Raw genomic sequence first — 14,457 nt, forward strand, 5'->3', positions numbered from 1 at the left:
TCCTGTATTACACAAAATGAAACTTGGCCCATTGTCTGTGAGAGCAAAGGGTGCTTTCAAGCTTGCTGCAAGCTCTAAATGGATTGCACAAGGAGTGATTTTTTTTTTTAATCTAATGTAACCACAGTGTACCTCAATTGCTCTCCATGCCAACTGGAGAAGGGCAAGAAAAAATCAGTCTGATTTTGCAGAAGATAATACTTATGTTGAATATTGTACTAGTGAAACAGAGCAGGTGATTTGTGTCAAAATCAAAAAAGACCTGAACTTGGGCTGGCAAACAAGGCCAGTCTGAGCAAATGTGACTCTGACTTGTGAGGAGTGCCAGACTGGATCAGCAGGCAGCAGCTCATGATGTGCAGGCCTTTGTAAATTCAGGGATTGTTGGTTATAGGGTGCACAGGCAGTAACTTGAAAAATGAAGCCTGCTTTCCATTGGCTTGAATTTGCTTCCAGAGTCTGTGATATCACCACAGAATAGTTTGTGACCTGCTGAGTAAGTACAAAACTGCCTGGACCACACAATTGGAGGTGATGGTCATTTTCAATGCAGTCTGTTTAAATAATGAAAACTATTTAAAACAATTTTCATGCCTCTACTGCATTCTTTTATTTCATTTGGAGAGATAAGATGTGCTCATGTTTATTTTTAACCCACAAGAGGAATGTAACTGCTTGTCTCTCAAAGTGAAGACCAGAAACAAACTTCTGTCTCTTTTCTTCTTCTAATGAGAGAGTAGGACGTTTTGGAAAGCCAGAAATTCAGCTGACAGGGCCTTGCACTTTGTGTTCTTGGAGACTCAGACATTGAGAGCCTGCAGCAAAGTCCAGACAGGAGCAAGCCTTTGTGTACTTTGGTGTTCTGTTTCTCAAGGTAAACTTTGAATTCCTGTGGAGGCCAAGTGTTATCAGGGCTCATGAAAAGGGAGTCTTGTTTATAAATTCTGGGTTACAATGTAAAGGAAAAAGAGCCAGATAAGCACAGTTCTCACCACTTCTGATGTCTCTTGTTACAGAACAGAGTGAAACTGCTTGAAACTATAACCAAGGAACATGAGCAGTACAGCGCCAATGTCACCCAGTTTCAGTCGTGGCTGAGTGGTGTCACAGAGAAATTAAACTGCTGCATTGGAGGAGCAACCAAGACTTCAACAGAGGACAAGCTAAAGGCACTGAAGGTCCTTGAACAATATAGCTCTAACAAGGAGCTAGGATTGTGTGTTTTTCATGCCCATGTGTGTTGCTCGAACCATACAAGGGTGTTCTTGAGAAAAGAATTACACATACAAAATAGATGGTGATTTTAGCATGGGCTAGGGCAGATGAGTTGTAAGAGGTCCTGAAACTGTTTGTATGTATGGTTCTTCCAGTATGAGTCACAAACTGGTCTGGTTTGTTTTTCTTAAAGCCTGAGCTCAAACGGTTATGTGATTCTTCGAGAATCTTGTTTAAATAAATCAGATTTGGTACACATGATCCAGTTAGACCCTGAAGTTCACAGTTTTTGAGAGTTTAGAGCTGGTGATGAAAATACCAGTTTTCAGAACAATATCCTTTATTTTGGTGCTAATGCTTTTAATGTTTAGCTTAAAATCTCTGAGATCCAACTATTAATATATGTCTAGTGCCTGCAGCTCCTGTTCTCTTTGTCAGGGATCTCAAGTTATAAGCATTAATGAAAACCAATATTTTCAGAAGCAATGACAATTAGTATTACTCAGAAGGCAGTCAGATGACTAACCCTGGCTTCTGGTCTCTTGAAAAAAGACATATTTTGAAATAATAAGTGAAAACCAAAATACGTACAACGAGGAGAGGTGGTCTTTTTTCCTACTGATTTCAGCTTTTTCTCCAGCTTCCAATTCCTGCAGATAATCTTTATTTAACTTCTTTTTGCAGGAAATTGCCAAAGACATTAGGAGTGGTGGAAAGAAATGGAAGCACCTTGAAAATCAGTGTGCAGAGGTGATTCAGAATACCTCTCCACTTGGATCTGCAAGACTGAAGGATGAACTTGAAGAGCTAAGAAAAGCCTTGGAGAAGTTGAAACTGCTGAGTAGTGAGGAGGAGGAGAGATTGCTCAAGATCCAACAGTCTGAAAGTGCCTATGAGTCCCAAGCCAGACAATTAGAAGCAGACATCCAGCAGCTGAGGAAAGACCTACAGAGACTAGAAAATGACCTGGACCCTGGGGAAGGGGAAAAGACTGAAGATGAGTTTGTAATTCTGTGGAAAAAATGCAATGTAAGTTGTTATTCTTTGTGTGGAGGATCAAGTGCAGCCAGAGACTGGACATGCATAGTCACATCCAACAGATGCCTGTCCCATTGGTTAGGGATGATAAGGAAGGAGTATGAGTGTGTGTGAAACACACTGAGGAAAATGTGACTGCCAACAATGGAATCAACTGCCCCAGCCTTCATCTTACACTGCACAGGAGGAGCAGGGTTGGAGGATGTGCTGCAGTTTATGCCTAGAGTTCAAAGGGATCATATGCAAAAAGAGCACAATACAGAGCAAGCAACACAATTTGCTCCACTTAAAAAGAAGCAGGAAATTAATGCCTCACTGAATATATATATATACACAGACACAAGTGCATTGACAGACACAAGTACACATATTTCTGAGGTATTTGGTGAGACCATTGCTATGTCATACCCATCACCTCTGTAAGATAGGTACCTCTCTTCCTTTACTAGCAGACACATCATCAGTACTAAGAAGTCCCGAGATTGTAACAATCCAGTATGTACACCAAAACCAATCTGCTGCAAAAATGAGTGCAAAAAAAATTGTCACACATTAAGCATTAGGTAGATAAGAATCTTTACTACTCGTTTTCTCTTGAGGGCTGGTTTTGTATTTATTATCTGTTCTCAAAATGCCTTTCACTGCTCTTTGTATATCTAGAGCTATGCAGGACTAACTGGGAAAAGTATATGCAAAAAAGATCAAAAAAATTTAGACTGGTTCAATCCAGCTAAATTTGCATGGGTTTTAGTTGTTTTTGTTTCCCTGAGTCACCCTAGAATTAACATTCTCTATATGTGAGCTCTGAGAATGATGTGCTCAGGCAAATAGATGTTTTTAAGACTGCTCCAGAAATGCAGCTCATGTTATATACTGCAACCAGTGAACTGAAACCAGGCCTGTTTGGGATTCACTCAGTTCAAACAGTGAACCCTGCAGATCAGATGCAGAGGCTGGGCAGTGTGAAGGGAGGAGAGAGAGCCTGCTGGAAAAAAACTGTTGCTGAGAATGTTTTCTTTCTTAGCAAGGACCATATTCCTTATAACCAGGAAAAAAAACACTGAAAGGGGATTTGTGCATACCCTGAGACAGAGCCTTACTTCTTATTTCATATGGCAGACATTATATAAGGTGTGAAGGTGTGATCAGCTCATTTTTTTTTAAATAAAGGCAACAAGAGCAGCTCTGGCTGCAGAAGAGTCAAAGATTGAGAGGCTGAAGGCTCAGCTTAAGGAACTGCTACGGTTTTCCCAAGATGTGCAGCCACACGCTGAGAGTGTTGTCTCTGCAATACAGCAGTATCAAAGGTACTGGAAAGTCTGATTATGGTGGGGGGAATCTTCTTTCAGGGATTGTCAGGGGCCTAAGAAAAAAGTGATATGCCATCCAATTGTAGGTGATGGGTAGTAAAAAAAAGCTTTTGATAATTACATCCGCCTCCGTGTTTCAGTCAAGCTGTAATTTTAGCCATTTGCTGGGAGCTGCAGGCTCCTGGTCATTTTCAAGCAATGCTCTTACATCATTAATGTTGTGTATGGTTTGAAGAAAATTAGATTGCTGGCAGCTAATTTGATCTAATTAGCATTTTATAATAATAATTTATGTATTTTGCTTGCCTTTCATGCCAGCAACTAGAAAATCAGGACAGGAGCTGTGGTAGTAAACGGTTCAGAAGAATTATGGCCCTCCCTTGTTGAGTTTGTTGCAGTGACTCACCAGCCTTAGCAATTATTTGGCAGAGTTTATTCCCCTTCTCCTGGCAGCTCATGTGCATGTTCCTGTTTTCAACTTGCCTTGGGTTGGAAACTCTGAAAGTTTAGCCTCTCCCAGACTTCAGTGTTTCCGTTTCCAGGCTGCCTGGAATCAGGAAGTAAAGAAGCTGCAGCAAATTTTGCAAACTAGAAGAAAGGATCATTTTTTAAGGGGAAAAAAGAAGGTCAGTTCTCTTCCTGTATCCCAGCTTATTTCCCTGTGCACAGTATGCTGTCCTGCTGGAAGGGTTATAGGTCATTGTGGGAAAGGATTGCAGTTTAAAAACTAGCAAATAAACAAAGCTGAAAGAGGAGCAAAGAAGGCAGGGACTTCTCTGAGTAGAAAATGGCAGCTGCTTCTTTGCCAGCTTCTCTCCAAGGCTTCTTTGGGAAGTCTGGCAGTTTCCCACTGAGCCTGGCAGGGGCAGCAGAGCAAATGGCAGAGGCCGTTCAGTAAAGTCAGAACTTTCTATTTGCGGAGCTTTTGGCCTCTGCAAACTTGCCTTTGTTCAGCCCCGTCATGGCCCAGTGACACAGGTAAGATTTCTGTGTTTATGGAAAGGCAGTATTGATCCTGCTTGGCATTGCTCTCACCTGCTTCTCTTGTGAGTTTGCAAGATACTGTTCCCCTGTGAACATAAAGTTTGGGCTGCATTTTGCCACATCAGGCAGGATTCTGCAAGCTGAGAAAAACAGGAGGCAGCTGCATGGGGTGTGTCACTGCTGGGCCTTGTCACTTGGCTGTGTTTGGGCTGTGTTCTTTTTAAGAGAAGCCTGGATATTCATTGAAGGTTTGCTGATTTAATTTTTTTTCCCCAATAATAGAGCTGTGTATGTATGTGGATACACATACATAAATACAAATACTTTTTTATCAGAATCACCTCTATGTACTAATATAAATTCAAGTAGTTCTGCAAAATTTAAAATAATTCTATCTGAATACATAAATACATAAAAATGTATTTTTCACTTTTTGTGTTAACATAAGGTTATCAAAGACTTTTTAATGTAATTTTTTAAGAAACAAAACCTTGTTTTTTCCAGGCAACTGCAGTAACATTCTAGACCCTCTTGACTTGTTCCTCCCATGAGTCCGTGAGACTGCTCTGATAATATGATTTGTGAAATCACACTAGTGACAGCAGCTAAGAAAGTTCACATACAAGGGAAGATTGCTGGCTACTAGAAAAATAAAGTAGCTACTGATACACAGTTGCACAGAAGACAAATGTGTTCTGAGACATCTAAATAAAGTTTTGTCAGATGTCTCTGACTGACAGAGCAGCTGTTGGTACGCCACAGCAGGCTCAGGCAGCAAAACAGACTGAGGCTTTTGTGTTGTGTATGGTTTACACCCCAGTATTGTGTTAATTCATGCCTTGAAGAATAGAATGTTTGGGCTTGGATTTCTTCATAATCCTTCTCTTGGTTGTCACTTTATCCCTACAGTGTTAGAAGCAAGACTTCTAAAATGAGCACTGATACAGAAGCCCAGCTGTGGAGACTCATCCAAAATCCCCTGCAAAGTTTTGAGCAGTGGAAGCCATCAGTCCAGATGCTCCTGGAGACTCCAGAACCAGAGCTGGCTCACATTGAGGTAGCAAAGCTGTTGCTAAGTTCAGAAATGTGGGTTTGACCAAGCCAGCCTACAGCTGCCAGGCAGCAGCAGCTGGAAGGTGCTGCCAGTGTGGCAGGAAACCCCCCAGGAGGGATGGAGCTCTTTATTTGGCTCCATCTGTAGCACATTGCCTTATTTTCTGCCTTCCATTTGGTTAACTGGAGTGTCAGCTGAGCAGGCTGCAGAAAATGCTAGGTATCTTTAACAATGATGATAATATTGTTTAGCATTAGCCCAGATCTCCGTGGATGGGAAGTTTGTGGACTCTGTTAAAGAATTATGTGGTGATATAGATGTGGGATTAAAATGCACAATTAGTGCATGTTCCCAGCAAGGTATGTTTGTTACTTTGTCATCCCTGTGATCTCCAGAATAAATGTGAACAGGGATGGAATTTATCCTCAGGATGAGCATTCAAGCTGTCCTTTCTGTTGGTTGTTTAGGCCTCTCCTCTGCACAGACAACTCTTTCCATAGTACAGCTTACCTCTCTTTCTGTTCACAAAATGGATGCAGCCCTGGTGCCTCTAACATTATCAGGAAGATTTTTCCTTTAACTGGGCACTGTCCAGGTACCTTCTGTTACCCCTTGTTGGCCCAGCATGCTGTTTTTACCTGACTTTGTTGTACTGCTTTGGTTGTGTGACTTGTGTGAGAATAATATGATTATATGATTTTTTTTTTTTGTATGATCTCACTGGAAGAACTTTTCTCCTTCAGGCTGCTCTAGCTGAAAGCTCCCAGTTCAAAGAAAGGTTGATGACATTACAGCTAAAGAAAGATGTGCTAAACAATGTGCTTGGTGAGGAAAAAGCAGTGTCTTTCCTTCAAGAAGTAGATGAAGCTTCAAAGGAGAGAGAAATTCTACACAAAAGTCTGCTGCAAAGCAAGAGCAAGCTCCAGGTGAACTACAAAACTCATATACTGTCTTTGCCTGTGATAAAGACAAAGATGAAGTTTTTACTAAGCCAGTTTTATACATATAAATTTAGTACTAATCCCTTTCCCTAGGTTGATCAAATATTCAAATAAATATGTGGTCTGTTGCATAGTGTAGCTCAGTGTTTGTCCTGAATATGAAGCAGATATTGACAAAACACAATGTCAAGGTATATATGTTAAATGCTGGACCTGTTTTCTTATTTCTCCATCTAGAATTTGATATTGCAACATAAGAACTTTGATGCTGGTTTTGCACCATTGCAGAAGAAATTATCTGCCATCAAAGCCAAATTAGATCTGGAGAAGGAACCACGGCCTGACCTCTTGGGTAAAAAGACACAACTCCAGAGACTCCAGGTACACTACAGTATTGCTTGGCCATGTTATCCTCAGCTAACTGTGGTTCCTGTTTGTTCATATTTTCTTAGCATTGGGAATTCAGTACCTTTCCCCTCGATTGTGTGTTAGATAATTTCATTTGGTCCAGTTTATAGCATGAGTGAATGAAATTAAAGCAGTGCAGATGAAGCACTGGCAAACTGAGCTTGAGGGAAGGAAGAAGCAGCTGGAGCTGTTGGTGGTACACCTTCTTGGACTAGTTTAATTGCTAAAGAAAGTGTATCCTGACACTTCCCACTAGCAGTGAAACTGCACAAGATAGATTGGTTCAGGTTAACTTCCTCAAAAGAGTTTCCACTGTTTCACTTCCTTCTGTATCCTCCTCTTTCTGCTCTTTACCTTGTCACTTAACTGTGACACTTGCTGGATTTACTCCACAGCTGATTCAGCTGTCCAAGATTAGAAAAAAAAAAAAATGGGAAAAGATGATAATGTTTTGGTTAGTGGTTTGAACTGGCTCAGCAAAGGGTCCAACATGCAGTAGAGCCTGTTGAAGGCATACAGTGGATTACATACCTGGGAGAGGGGAGAGAGGAGCAGGAGGAGAAGGGACAGGGGACGTGCCTGCCACGGTGACTGTGACAGCTCACCTGTACTGTGGCACCTCATCCTTGGTGACCACAGGCTGTTATCACCACACTTCTTTGCTGGTTATACTATGGCTCCTTTGCCACTTCTCAGCAACTTATCTTCTTTGTTAGCTCCCAGTAACATGTAAAGGACATCCAACTATTTTTTTCAGAAACATTTACTCCTAGGCATCAAAACAGTTCATTTTCTCTTATGACACTGGTTCTTGCTGGGTTTTTCCTCCTCACACTGTCAAATGAAGCTACCTTTGGTGTATGTTTTTGAAAGTCCATGCCATACCTAGCACACTACACACATGGAATCTGTCTTTTCCTCTGCAGATGATCCAAGATGACTTGGCAGAGCTTGCAATTCACACGGAGGAGGTAGAGAAGCTTGTTCAGTCAAATACCACACACAGGCATGAAATGAACCAACTCTCATCTGATTCTCAGGCCCTGAAGAGATCACTGGAGGTAACATAAGGAAGTTTTTAGTTGCCTGAGGGGTTGTCAGTTGCCTCTATTTTAAAAAAAAATTAAAACATCTTTGAGCATATGACATTACATGCTTTGAGTGACAGATACTTTTATTTCAGGGAAAGAAAGCACTGAATTCTTAAGACTTTGATAACTCTTCCAGGATTCTCTGATTATCTCTAATGTGATTTCCCTTGGGAATAGGATGCCATCCACATGCATTTTGTCTATATAAACTGTTTCTGGAGGGGGCCTGAGATTTCTGACCAAAAGAACTCATATTATCATGGTGATGCTTGCACTTCACAGATTACGGGAGAGGGGATTTGTACCAAAGTGTCTGGGGATTTTATGGCTTTGTGATCTAAAAGTTAAGGAAAGAGAAAAGTGCAGCAATTGTATAAATACTTGCTTTGTTCTGAGGCATTTTGTAGCTTGCAAACATGCCTATAAAGTGACCTCCAGAGCAATCTCAGAAGATTCTCAGAAGAAGAGCTCATGAAGTTACCTTAACTATACAGTTCACTATAAAATTGTGTGTGTTAAGGTGTTACCTGAACATGCACTGTGGAATTCTAGTTTCAATTTCAATCATCCCATTTATCACTGAACCGAACTTTTGCCAAACAAATCTGTACAGTCATTTCTGATTCAGGGAGTGTAAGATGTATTTGATATTGACTGTAAAAACATGCAAAGTCTCTATTCCCTTTCAGCTGAGACGGAAGGGAGCTATTCTAGTTCTTAATACCCCCCCGTGTGGTTGAATTCAGGCCTGCAGGAGCTTGGAGGTGTTCTGCACACCACTGATGCTAAAAGGATAGGTTTTCTGTCTCTCACTAATAGCTGCTTTTTTCCTTTTTCCCCATGAGGTTCAGTGCCCATCATAGTGTTTGAGCCAGTAAAGAAAGTGCTTTTGGTCTGTCTTTGGTTGCTGACATATTTTTATCATTTGTAGATGATGATACAGCAGAGTGAAGACCACGTTCAGAAGCACTGGGCATATAATGACAAACTGTCTGACCTCCAGCAGTGGATCTCAGTAACCAGGGAGAAGATTGACTCCTGCCAGGATGCTGATGGGGAGCAGAACACCGAGGGCAGGCTGGAAGACCTAGAGGTGAGAAAAGCATCTTAGTTTAAGATGTTAATTATTCACTTTGCAGCATTCAGACATTAAGAGTGGGGGTTTCTAGGGAGGATTTTTTTGTTCAGGAGAGTAATGATGTGTGTTTCTCCTTCAACGATTGTTGGCTGCTGTTGCCCCTCTGCTTTGCCCTGTGCTCTGGGATGTGGGGCCATGTAACAGACAAGAGCAGTGAAAATGAGTAGGCAGTGTTGAGATGGATAAATTATTATCCAAGGATAGGTGGTCTGTTCCTGTCAGGATTATCTCTCTGAACAATATCTGCCTTTGCCTGTGTGTACTCATCAATATATTAAACATTGATGCCATTTTAGCTGGCCTTCTGCTTGTTTAACTGAGCTGGTCCAAAGCTGCCAGCTTTTTCCTGTGTGGCAGTACTTTGCATGTTAAATTCACTCTAGCAGGATACTTCAGCTGGCAGCTGTTGCCTTCATATGGGAGACCAAAGTCTTTCATGGGAAGGCTACAGAAGGAGGTGCATTGACATCATGCACCCTCAAAGTCCTCCCATCAGCTCTTTGACCTATGTTGGCTCTTTAGAAGCATCTGCAGCATTTTTTTTCCCTCTAGGTATGTTCTAGCTAGTGCCAACAAAACCAGCATAATCCTGGACTGAACGTGGCCTTCGGTGTGACATAGCCTCCACTTTACCCAGGATACCTAGGAGTAATTTCAGGGCTTTGCATTTCAGAGATTGCTGGCTGAGTTTCCAGATAAGGAGATCCAGCTGCACCTTGTGGAAACCCATGGCCAGTTGGTCATGGAGAATTCTTCTCCAGAGGAGACTGCCCATGTCCAGGCAGAGCTGGATCAGCTGAAGGAGTCATGGAAATCACTGAAGGAGATGGCAATGGGGTAAGTGTTCATGGAGGTCTTCCTTATGTCACTTCCATGGGGTTCTTTTTACTGCAGTAAGAACAGACACACTTGAGGCTTTATGCTCTGTGCTGTGAAAGTGAACAGCCATACCATAATGCTAGAGATTTTATTTAATTGTCTGTAAACTGAAAATCATTACTTTTAAGAAACCCTTTTTAAGACTCTGTGAACCACAATGTCTGTGAATCTTCCTTTACCTCGTGTTGGAGTAGGCAGTGTCTTATGGCCTGGCTAACTCTTGTTCTGCCAATCTGTGTCAGAGGAAATTTGGCACAGACTGGGTGACTTGTGCTGTTCTGTCTCATTTTCCTGTTCTCCGTGGGGACACCTCCAAGGAGGATGTATCTGCAATGGGATTTGTGCCTTTTGCAAACCTGCAGAAGTATAAGCTAAAAATCTTCTCTTTAGATAGGAAATGAAGACTTAATTTAATTTGCCTCCACTGTGTAGTGCTGAAATGCTGCTCATATTTGCTAGTCTGTATTAATATTTAATGGTGTGCTGCATGTATGATTGTATTCATACATACTGTTAGAATAGGTCAGGCACAAAAAATAAATTACAAAATTGAGGAAGGCTTGATTGTACTGCCTCCTGTAACCAGAAAGAAAGGTATATTGCCAAGGTATTATTTTTAGTCCCCTAAATAAAAGTAAACAAAACACTTAGAAATATCAGAACTAGAGTCCTGGTGCAGCTGTGAGACATTCTGATTGGGAATAACTTCAATAGTTATAGTGTTATTAGTATTAATAATGATATAATAATAACAACTGTAGTGCTGTTTTCCCAGAGCTGTCTCCCACAGCCCCCATCAAAATGTTCACTGCACTGATATCTCTGGTTTTGTGTTTCCAAGCCTCCTCAAAAAGTGGCAGTTAAGTAGACCAGAGGCTGACAAGAAGAAGAAAAGAGCATTTGTGGACAGCAGATGGATGTCTAGACCTGCTTTCCACCTTTTTGACGTCGACCCCAACCATAAGCAGGTGAGATGGGGACTCTGTGTCTGCCTTCATGTCAGCCTTGCAAGAACAGTTTCATTGCCTTCATCTGATACTGTGGGTTACAAAGTTGGAGGTTAAGATTTCACACTCAGGCCTTCAGAGGAAACTTCTGAACATAACAGTGAGGGCTTTTTTGTTCCTGTTGTTCTGTATCCCAGGAGAAGATGGGAGAAGGGCAAACTGCAAGCAGCCACTTGAAGCTCCTACATGACTTTGAAGAGTGGCTTCGAGGAGAAAACACCAAACTGACCAAAATTCTTGCTGGGACTCCATCTTCTGCAGAGGAAATTAAAGCACACCAGAGCAAACTTGAGGTTAGTTTTCAGGGGGTGAATGGAGAGAAATACTGCAATAAGTGTGAACTCTTTCAGAATTAGAAAAATCCAAACAACAACAACAAAACCCAGAACCACTCCACCTACTAACCAAAAACTCACCATCCCCACAAAAACTCCAAAAAATCCTCAAGAACAAATAGACAAAAAATTCAAACACTATGCACTCTACTGTATGAGACTCTAGAGTAGATGAAGCTCAGGAATTTAGGACAATTTTCATCCTATCTACTAGGAAAGGTCTGGCAGAACCAAAGTAGAAGGGAAAGGAGTACACCTGGCATTTAGCTGTTGGGCTGGACATTTCCAATGTGCTATGCCAAAGGTGTTCATTAAAAGAAGCTAATTAAAATCAGTGTCAAGTCAATATTTGTTCTCATTCTTCCTGTGGAGTATAGCCAAATGCCATGGCAATTTGTTAGATTTGTTGCATTGTTAGAAACTAAACACAGGAATATCCAATGCTAGAGGAGTCCTGCAGGTGAGTTTCATATTATTTCAGGCCAAAAAAGCAAGAACAAAAATAAACGTGTGTGTAAACCACTGTTTTTTCAAATGCTGATTTAAAAAGTGGGGCCTTCCTGAATCCTGAGTTGCTGCTGAGCCTTGTCTTTGCCTTTAGGAGCTGCAGTCTCGTGTGCCTCATGGTCAGCATCTCTTTGAGGACCTCCTTCATCTTCATCCTGTGGTGGGAAGTTCTGAGGACCTGGAGGAGCTGCGCTACCGATGGATGCTCTACAAATCCAAGCTGAGAGAGGCCCTGAGCTCACCAGTAAGTGACAGCTGCTGAGCTGTGCCATTGCTCTTTCAGGCTGCTTCACATTGCTAGTCTTACTTCAGCAGTATTCATGTGTAATCTGCTTAATTAAGAGTTGTGTGCTTTTTCCCTTTCTACGCTATGCTCAAGATATTTATTAAGATGAAAGTTTCAAACCAGAATAGTAAATGGCAAAGAGGCATGCAGCTGGGATCTGAGAGGTGTTTGTGTGTGTGAATACTTTGAGTGTGTGTCTGGTTCTGGGCACATGGATTTCTATTTTTTGCCCTTTCTGCACACAACATTCTCCATGGAATTATTTTTCTGGGAGTTCCTGCAGTAAGAATATATTCACTGTTCATTATTTTGTGCCTCCTGCTGTGAGACAGAATAGTCACTGACTGAACTTATCCAAAGTAACTGCCCAGAAGGACCTAGTCCCTTTTGAAACTGTCCTTATAGGTTAATGATTTGGAATGAAATAAAGAGGAGACATTTTAATTCAAAAACCAAATTATTAAAGAAGTTACCTAGTTGTTATATATAAGACATCCTAAGGATGGCAGAATACATCATCATATATAAAATATTCCAGGGCATGCTAAAGATACTCCCATGTTCTTAGCATAACCATATATAATTATTAATTAATATTTTTCTAGCTTAACTACTCACATTATCTGAGCAGCTTCAAGATACCATAATCAAAGGAATAGAATTTACAGGTTTGCATTTGGTACTTTCTGTATACGAGGGCTTTCAAACTTGAACACCTAAAATTTGAGTCATTTTAAAATTTTCTGCCTTGAGAAACATTTTCTTGAAATCCAGAGCTTTTTTAGAACATAAATCCTTTAAAATGCATGGAAGGTAAGCATGACTTTTATTAGTAAAGAGCATGTTTCTGTGTTTGCCATTGATTGAAATGACTCATGGTTTCTTAACCAAAACCTTCTGTAAGCATTAACAGAGTCAATAGGTGTCAGTAAAGTCAAAGCTATTGCTGGGAGAACTGCTCATCTGATTCAAGTAGTCAAGAACCTAAAAACATGTAATCTTTCTGCCTAATGTTGTTAAAAAGCCCATTAAAAAAATCTCCTGCTGGTTCACTCTGTCCAGGTGACCATGAATATGAAAGAAACATCCCCTGTGTGCTGAATACTCATTTACAGGCGCCTCTGGGATCTTAACTTCATGCTGCTTTTTTTTTTTTTTCTTTCTTTTAAACAGGGTGCTGGATCTTTGGAGGAACCAGACAGATTCAGAAAGGCAAGACAGTTTCTTATTATTAAGCTAAAAAAATGTTTGACCAGACATTTTGCAGAAAATGGTTTTAAACTTTTCTGAAGATTCCTGAAATCAATTAGCTTATTAAGAGCCACTCTTAAAGTATTTGTTGATGCTCTCCAGATTTTTAAATGGAAAATTATTCCAGAGTTTTTACTCTTGAAGTAGGTTTACTGTATCTCTAGAAGCTAAATATCCATTTAGAGAGGATATTTAGGAGAGGAGGGAAACTCAGTTTTTATACATCTGCGTGCTATATGAATTTAATTCATTTTTCAAAAGAGACTAAGGAAGAGCCAAAATATCTATCTAAAGGACTTAGTGGTAAAGTGCCTAAAATAATTTTGAAAATGGGACTTCTAATTCTTTAGACATTCTGAAAAAAAGCTTTGGATCAATCAGCCCACCTTCTTTCTAATGCAGAAAGCCAGAGAAAGTCAAGAGATTTGTCTAATGCTATTAGACTAAATCCTTATTCTAAGCAGCAGAATTCCTCCTGTGATGGATTTTCTTTTTGAAGTGATGACATAAGAAACAGAGGCAGTACAGGAGATGATAAGGAGAAGCTAAAAGAAAACAAAATACTGCCAGTTTCTTATTAAACCAAGCAGTACTTTTGATCCCATTTTCATAAAGTCAGCAAATTTTTCTGTCACAATTTGCTTTGTTTATAGAAGCTGTTCTGCTTTGTACTGTCATCTCACTTTCCATTTGTGTTTAGAAGGAATAGAATAAGGCTTTTTTTGCCCAACACAAAGGAGATTGGATAAGCAATGTGTTGCAGGATCATAATCACATAGTCATTCCAAGGTAAATCAAACCCTTGATTTCTCCTTGTGCAACACCAATATTTAAAGGGTGAAGTACAGTGCGCTTCAAGCATGGCCAGAAATCAAGACTTTGCTAATTCTGATGAGATATTCCTCTTATTCTCAAATGTGGAGTAGCAGCTCCAATATTTTTACCCAGCAAAGTACTGACCAGTTTTAAGGCAGTTCTCACACCTTCCTCAATAGTTTTGGCTGCAGTTCAGC

General features: G+C 40.6%; 1 protein-coding gene across 3 annotated transcripts in view; it reads left to right on the forward strand.

Annotated features, from left to right (window-relative positions):
- SYNE3 (spectrin repeat containing nuclear envelope family member 3) overlaps window positions 1-14,457 on the forward strand; it is a 75,917-nt gene that overhangs the window by 40,530 nt on the left and 20,930 nt on the right. For all 3 annotated transcript variants that reach the window (XM_071426548.1, XM_071426549.1, XM_071426547.1), the window contains exons 5-17: window positions 1,017-1,178; window positions 1,900-2,244; window positions 3,424-3,560; window positions 5,457-5,604; window positions 6,345-6,527; window positions 6,780-6,923; window positions 7,877-8,011; window positions 8,973-9,134; window positions 9,853-10,016; window positions 10,900-11,026; window positions 11,203-11,358; window positions 12,002-12,151; window positions 13,367-13,405. In XM_071426548.1, the coding sequence (XP_071282649.1) occupies window positions 1,017-1,178; window positions 1,900-2,244; window positions 3,424-3,560; window positions 5,457-5,604; window positions 6,345-6,527; window positions 6,780-6,923; window positions 7,877-8,011; window positions 8,973-9,134; window positions 9,853-10,016; window positions 10,900-11,026; window positions 11,203-11,358; window positions 12,002-12,151; window positions 13,367-13,405 (2,052 nt within the window). The remainder of the gene's footprint in view (window positions 1-1,016; window positions 1,179-1,899; window positions 2,245-3,423; window positions 3,561-5,456; window positions 5,605-6,344; window positions 6,528-6,779; window positions 6,924-7,876; window positions 8,012-8,972; window positions 9,135-9,852; window positions 10,017-10,899; window positions 11,027-11,202; window positions 11,359-12,001; window positions 12,152-13,366; window positions 13,406-14,457) is intronic.

Source organism: Agelaius tricolor, unplaced genomic scaffold (genome assembly GCF_023055355.1).
Source record: "Agelaius tricolor isolate 1412-34295 unplaced genomic scaffold, bAgeTri1.0.p SCAF_5, whole genome shotgun sequence".
Taxonomy (NCBI): Eukaryota; Metazoa; Chordata; class Aves; order Passeriformes; family Icteridae; genus Agelaius; species Agelaius tricolor.